Source organism: Symphalangus syndactylus, chromosome Y, assembly GCF_028878055.3.
Source record: "Symphalangus syndactylus isolate Jambi chromosome Y, NHGRI_mSymSyn1-v2.1_pri, whole genome shotgun sequence".
NCBI classification, from domain to species: Eukaryota; Metazoa; Chordata; class Mammalia; order Primates; family Hylobatidae; genus Symphalangus; species Symphalangus syndactylus.
The window spans coordinates 21,289,750-21,297,103 of record NC_072448.2 but is presented as its reverse complement, the minus strand read 5'-3'; the positions used below and the strand labels follow the sequence as shown (position 1 = coordinate 21,297,103).

Here is a 7,354-nt window from a genome sequence, read left to right as displayed (position 1 = left end):
AAGCAGGCACCCACTCGTGAATGAAAACGGTAATGTTTTGTCCTCCTGTGTGAAGCTTGCAACACATACTCTAAAATTATATTACTTTACATTATTAACCTTAGGCAAAGTGTGCTGCAAAGGCCACAGAAAATTAAAGGGCCGTGGGCTACAGAAACAATCTGCAGTGCCAATCACTGGGGAGAATAGAGCCTCACTAGAGTTTGCAAGAGCACAAAATGCACTTGTAATGTTGTTAGCAACATACACTATTGGATCTTCACCTAACACAAAATCTTGGAGGAAAGCTTAACCCAAATAAAGATGTAAACATCAACAAGAGTGTCCATATCCTGGGTCATCAAGTGACAAGACAGTCCATGCGTGGATTCTCCAGCAATCTTATATTCCGCAAATCCAACCCCTTTCCCCTCACTTCTGCAAGATTCTCTTTTCCCTTAGTCATCTATGCCAAAAAGCATATCCTGAATGCCTTCCCACATGCCTCCGTCACCTTTCCCACAGTCCATCCATACACCTTACATGCCCATTTCTTTTCACCATGAGGCGTGAGAAGTCCTGAGAGGCTCATTGTCCCAGAAAAGGATTATGCGTTCACCTTTAAAAGAACATGTCGGTTCAACACGAAAGTGAACTTTAAGATTTCCATCATCCTCTGCTTATCTATTCTGTATGATGATACCCAAAATGAAGGATTTTGGAGATCCCAGCAAACCGGGCCCTGGAAACCTTAGTGCCCATTAACCCCTTTCCTTGAATTACCTCTGCCTCTACAGGACGAAGCAAGCCTCCAACCAAGCTGTCTTTTGCTTTTACCTCCCGAACTATGTCCTGTAGAAAGAATCCCAACACATTCCACACCCACTCACTCTACAAATTTAGAGGCCAAGCTCCAACACACACTGGTCATTTCCATGAAGAAAATAAAGCATACTGATTGATCAATTCCTTATGACACCTGAATCCAGGGGAAAAACACACACACACACAAACACACACACACACACACACACACACAAATACAGAGTCACACATCCTTGAGAATGTTTATTTTTCACTCCATACAATCCAAGTTTACCCCCCTGCCTGTCTGATTTTTTGTGACTGGATCTGTTTTTCCTTTAGTTCCCGCGCATAAGACCGTGAGTACTGACATCCTGCATACTGTAGTAAGTTTTCAGGAGTTCTGCTGTTTTAGGTAAAGTCCGATGCTCCATCATATTCAACTCAGCATCTGGGAGTCCCCTAGAGAAACACAAATGCATGTCAAAACGCACTTCTCTGAGCCATACTTTGAAATGTTTCAATTGTAGGGCCCGCTGAGAAAAGGATATCCCTTCCCTATTTGTGATCGCTTAAACTTCCTCCTACCATGTGTTACCAATTGTTCTCTGCAATACCTTTCCCTTTCCCAGTATTCTCTGTGAGGGGAGTCGGCTAACAAGATGCATTGTACACTAAAAGCACACAGAAATCTCATGGGGCAATAGCTTAAGGAAATCCATCAATCTAAAGAGTCCTTTGTGGTCTGGGGCAAGGATGACCACGAGGCACACTGAGGGAGCCCAATCTTATGGGGTTTGTTGGATGAGTGCTGGTGGGGTTGATGGCCATGGAATCAAGGGCCACATATTGAAGTGAATGATTTTCAGCTTTACTTCTCAGTGATTCTGGAAATGGACTATGCTCCCCTGGGCTTAAGACTCCACAGCTATAACCTGCTTTGCAGTGCAGTCTCTAAATGTGCCTTTTGCAGCCCAATGCCATGAATGTCCTGGATTCTGTCGCTCTCTGTCTTCCTCTCAAGGAATTTCTACATGTATGAAAGGAGCCTCAACGTCTACATTTCTGAAATGAGCGCCCAGGCTCCCTGAATAGGCAGGTGTGTCCACCCCTTCTCCTGGGCATCAAACAGCTCCAGTTCCAACTGAACGGCTCACCTGAAATCTCTGTTCCCTCTTCAGGTGGCTTCATCCTCTGGTAGTATTGCAGGGGATTGCGCCACACGTCCTTACATAGGATCTGTCAGGGGAATCAATCGGGAAAGGCCTCATCAGGGCTCAGACTGGTGACCCAAGCAGCTGGGAACACACCGGGGTCATTCCTGATGTTTCCCAGTGAGGACCCACCTCAGCAATCCTATTAGACCCTGCGAAGTTGTGGTCAGAAAGCCAGTTGAAGAAGTTAAGGCTGCTGTCGTGGTGTCTGCGGCGATAGGCCTCAACTTCATAATCCGGATACCACTGAATTGGAGTGGAATGAGAAGCCCTGTATTCTACAGAGACAGGAGGTTTTGTGGGAAGGGGGCTGGATCACCTTGGCAATGATCCACCCACATCTTCCTTACACTACCCATCCTGGGAGCCACCTGGCACCTGTGATGTTCACGAGATATTCCTTGGTAATCACTTTATTCTGGAAATAGGGGTTACTCTGAAAGAACAACATGATCTTGCAGAGATGAACGGGATGCTTCACTTCTTCCACCTGTCAGGACAAGGTGCAGAAAGCTTAAATACCTTTTTGGGTGAGGTGCCCACTGTTGCTTACAGGAATGAATTATTTCCCTTACCCTCCCCCGCTAAACCCTCTAACCTCAGTCTTCCTGGCCTCACCTCCAAGTTGATCATGTAGCTCAGCATGTCTTCATCTTGCTCAGTGATCAGGGCTGACATCTGGGGGTGGTTTGCAATCTGATTTAGGTCAAAGAGCCTTTACATGCCATGGAAGGAAAAGCTACGAGCAACAGGGAAGAAGGCCTAAGAGCACCCAGAGGCTGGGGTACGGGATTTCTCAGATCTGCATCCACGTATGACCTCCTTTCGCCTCCCCCTCCCCCTAAACTAAGGCCTCTTGGGTTCGCAGAGCAGGTATAATTATGAGGGTGACTGCACTGACGTGGGGAGGCGTGATGTGCAGAGTTGCTGGTGTCTGAGGAGTGGCAGAATCTGCTTATAGCCGAAGACGCCCAGTCCCAGAGCAGACTAGCAAGGGGGAGCAATCACACTCCCTTCAAAGTAGCTTGATTCACACAAAAACCTATTCTGGTCTGAACTCGCTTCTGCTCTTCAAAAAGATGCCCCAAACGTCTGCTGCTCGGCATCACCAAGGGTTTCTCTGCCGCATGCAGGAAAAGAGTACCCAAGCCTGCTCCGGCTTTCCACAGCCACATTTGTTCGGGGCAACTCACCTCTGTTTCCCAAATAGTCACATCGACGCCGAGCTGCCCATAAGTTACTGACACCTCCCCTAGAGCACCTCTCCACCGGAAAGGCAGAAGAAACACTGAGAAGGATACAACATTGGCCCAGAAGCCAGGGACGCTCTGGATGATAGCGCCTCTGCGGTCGAGGTGGGGCTTGCGCCTCCGCTCCATCTTTTCCCTCTGCCGAGAAAAGGCCTTCCCGGCTTGGGCATTAACCGGCTCCAGCTCCACCTGAACGGCCAGCAGCTCCTCCAGTGCAGACGCTGGGGTCATGGGCCCAGCGCCAGGCTGTGCCCGCTGGGCCTCCTCCTGCCGCTCCACGAGGCCCTCCTCCTGGGCCACCACCTCCACCTCCGCCATGATGTCGTCCAACACCAGCACCGCCTCCTCCCCCAAAGCCGCCTGCTCACTCTCCACCCCGGCCGCCCCCTCCTGTAGAGCCTCCATCCTGAAGACGGTGCCCTCCTCCGCACTCCCACTGACCGAGGCCTGTGCTGCCGGACCCAAGCCACAGGAACCCTGCCACGGGCTTTATTGCACCCGTGGGTCAGCGGGCCCTCAGGACGCATGCGCGGGGCTTCCAGGCGCCCCCTAAGGGACTGCGCGCGAAGGGCGCAGGGAGCCGCCCCGATGTGACCGCCTTCCTGCCATCGTGGCCAATCAATGGGAGGGCGGTGGGTGTCTCCCTGGGCGGCACAGCCACTGGCGGGACTGCATCTCCAGCCCCGCTCCGCCCATACCCTTCCCCCCCGCCGCCTCGCCTCCCCAAGCCTCCTCCGGGAAGCCCTTGGAGCTTGTGCCGGGTAGGTAGCTCGGCGTCCGGGCACAGGCGTGCTGCGTGGCCTGTGGAAGTGTGGGCATGGCAGCCCTGTGCCCTGACATCCTGAGTGTGCAAGCCATGAACATGTCGATGTGTCATTAACACATGCAACATCTGTCTTCGTTAGGCAGGCCAGGTAGATGCTACGGAAGTAATACTGCAGATCCAGAGAACTCTCTCTGGTTGCTGGGGCGAGGGTCGCAGGGGTGGTCTGGGGAAAGCGAGTAGGGGCGGGGACGTTGGAGGAAAGTCGCCTGCTTGTGCTGAGGTGGAAATGATCTGCTCTAGCGGCCAGAACCTTGGCACGTACTCTCGGAGGTCGAGGCCAATACAGGCTCCGAGTACCATGCTTCCTCCCTGAGCATGCTGTACTCCAACGAGCATTCCAAAGGGCCTCTTGTCCTATGCCCTGGGCACACTTGAGGCCAGCCGCCAGGGTTGGCCATTGAGGGCCTGCACGCACGCTGTTGTGCACTGCCTTGCACACCCAGCGGCTGCGGTGACTGCTGATGGGGCTCTGCAGGCCCAGGGCCTGGGCCTCTGGCTCCTGAGTTCCTGTTCGCAGTTGAGCCTGCTGGGGACCCGAGCCCTATGGCCAGTGCGGGATCTGCGGGCCCAGCGGGGCTCCTCAGGAAACCTGGTTCCTCGTAGGTGTGGGAATAGGTTCTCAGCAGGGCGACGTCCGTGGGGCTTTCAGGGAGCGGGTGTGTTGGGGATCCGGCCCCCAGCGCCCAGGGTTTGCAGGGCATGGGCTGGGCCGCGCAGGCCGGTTTCTGTGGGAGCATCGCAGATGGCCCTGTGTTCAGGCTGGAGGCTCTGCTGGAGAGGACGGCCCGGGTACAGAGCAGGGAGGCGGCCTTGGAAGAGGAGGCGGTGCTGACGGTGGAAGAAGACATAATGGCTGAGGTGGAGGTGGTGGTTGCGTAGGAGAACAACGTAGGGTGGCAGAAGGAGGGCCAGCCGGCACAGCCTAGCCCTGGACCCAGCACACTTGGGTCGTCAATGGACTCGCTGGAGGTCCTTCACTCGGAGCTGGGCTCCGTGAATGCCCCAGGCCACAGGGCATCTCCGCCTTCTGGGCCAGAGCCATATCCTGGGAGCTACCAATTTAGGATGGCTGGCAGCAGGGGATAGTCATCGGGCTTCAGGGGGGCAGGAGGGCTTTGTAGGGGGAGGAGCCAAGTGGGAGGCGCAAGTGGTCAGGCAGGAGGCAGGCGATGGGGGACAGGGTGGGAGCCCAGGCCACATTCCTGCAGCTGTGAGAACAGCTTGCTTGTAGCAGTCCTGGGACCACGTGGTAGGGAAGGGGAGCCAACCACAGCACTCACAAGGGGGAATCGTGGCGCCAAGGTCCCTTCCCGCACAGCAGACAGTCGGAGGATACGTTTGCCTGGGAACGTCCCTGGAGGACAGAGAGGCTGTATGCCATTGGCAGCCATTAAACCACCCCTGCTGTCGATGCCTGTTTCCAACAGGCTCAGCCCAGAAACGCAAGGAACTGAAGACGAGTTCGTGGTGCATGGGTCTGCCGACCAGCTCAAGGCAGGCACCAGCTCCCCAGATACACTTTCTTCCCCCTGCCGGCGCCACACCCAAAGGCGTGTAGACCCTGAGCCTACATAACCTCCTTTGCACCCAGGCAATTCCCATGGGGAGCGCCAGGCACAACCCCGCAGCCACTTCTAACTACAGGGCTTCCCTCAAGTGGACAGGCCCACCCCTCAGGGAGACTAGGGTAAGAAGACACCACACACCCGGACATCAGAAGAACATGTCCAGCACCCAGCACACAAAGGCCTCCTGCAGCTCATGAACCCGGAGAAGCAGCTGCCTCACACCACCACTGCCCCCCCCGCCCCTCCGTCCCTCAGGTGTAACCACCTGCCCACTTCTTCTGCTTCCCTTTTGTCGTCAGCCCAGGCCGTCTTGGCCGGGGTCCAACCACCCAAGAAACCACCACCATTGTGGCGTTGCCTCCTCGCCAGAGAGGGACAGAGGGTCAACAACGGAGGGTGACAGGCTAAATTTCTGGGAGATAGCCCTGCTCCACATTCTCTGTTCTCTTGCAAAATTGCAGGGCGTCACGAGGCTTGCCCACCCAATCATCTGGAGACTCCTTGACCAGAGGTAGATTGTTTGCCACAGGAGATGTTGGCCTGGGTCAGAAACCATGATGAAGTGATGGATTTGCAGGTCAGGCTCGGCTTTGGAGCCTGGGTCCACGGGAGGGGTCTTTTGTCTGAGTCAGTTTGAGGTCCCCCTGGAGACCAGGGTTGTCTCAGTTGCAAAGCTGGGAATCGGAAATTCATGCTTTACTCCAGCTAGCAGGCCACCTCAGCCCAGCTAGATGAAATGGTCCCATTGAATCCATCCTCTTTCTCCTTCTTGGTCAGGCAGGTGGAGGAACTCAGGCATCCCTGTTACTGGCTGCAAGATGAAGATTTCCTTTTGTCACAACCTTTATTTCCACATTGAAGTGATCAGTAAGTAGTACTGCGTTGGCATCCTCTGTAAGGAGTGCCCCACAGCACGGTAGGGGAGCTGGTATGTGGGAGGGTAGGTCTAGCATGAACCTTCCTGACTCCTCTCTCTCCAGGGTACATGGCATCGGCATCTCATTCCACTGCAATCTAGTGGTTCTGGGATCATGAAGGTCAAGCCTCCAGCTGCAGGCAGTATACCTCCTACCGGAGCTTATTCAGCTGTTTGGCTGAACATGACTGCCTGGGTTTTGGCAGGTTGCTGAGGTAGGGTCCAAGGTGGAGCATCATGGGAAAGGACCTCACTGGTCATTCCTTTACCTCTGGGGAATTTCACCTTGAACCGTGACATGAACTGTCCTGGACCCACTTCTGCAGTCCCCTTGATCATCAGCCAGGGCCTATGGCTCAGTCCATTGCAGTTCTATTCCATGGAGGGAGGGACAGCATTAGAGAGGGAACAGAGGCCAGGCAAGCAGTCTAGGACTGGGAACTGAGAGGCCTTTGAGTCCTGTATCTGTGCCCCACATGGAGAACCCAAGGATCACGCAGGAGACTGCAGTGATCAATCTCAGGCCATCCATGGGTTGGGGGAGAAAGGACCATCAGGGAACTGCAACACCCACATTTCAGGATTGGGGAACTTTAAACCACTACAATGCATATGTGACTAAGATCAGTGGGTGAGAAGCAGAGCTTAAGGGATAGCTGTCTCATCATCACTCGCCAGCTCCCTCTCCTGCCCTGAGATCTGCTACCACCTGGGGCTCAGTTTGAGCTCAACCAGGACCCTCTCCCTCTCCACGCAGATATCCACCTGAGGCCCGTCTAGGTCTATGTTCTTTAAGA

At 54.3% G+C, this 7,354-nt stretch overlaps 1 protein-coding gene across 1 annotated transcript; it reads right to left on the bottom strand.

Moving 5' to 3' along the window:
• Window positions 1-1,084: 1,084 nt before the first annotated feature.
• Window positions 1,085-3,774, bottom strand: LOC129476742 (testis-specific Y-encoded protein 3-like). Its single transcript, XM_055269604.1, is given in 7 exon segments — window positions 1,085-1,245; window positions 1,941-2,022; window positions 2,130-2,275; window positions 2,376-2,487; window positions 2,616-2,693; window positions 3,299-3,729; window positions 3,732-3,774. Coding segments are annotated over 7 exon segments (915 nt in total). The 3' UTR covers window positions 1,085-1,222.
• Window positions 3,775-7,354: the final 3,580 nt, after the last annotated feature.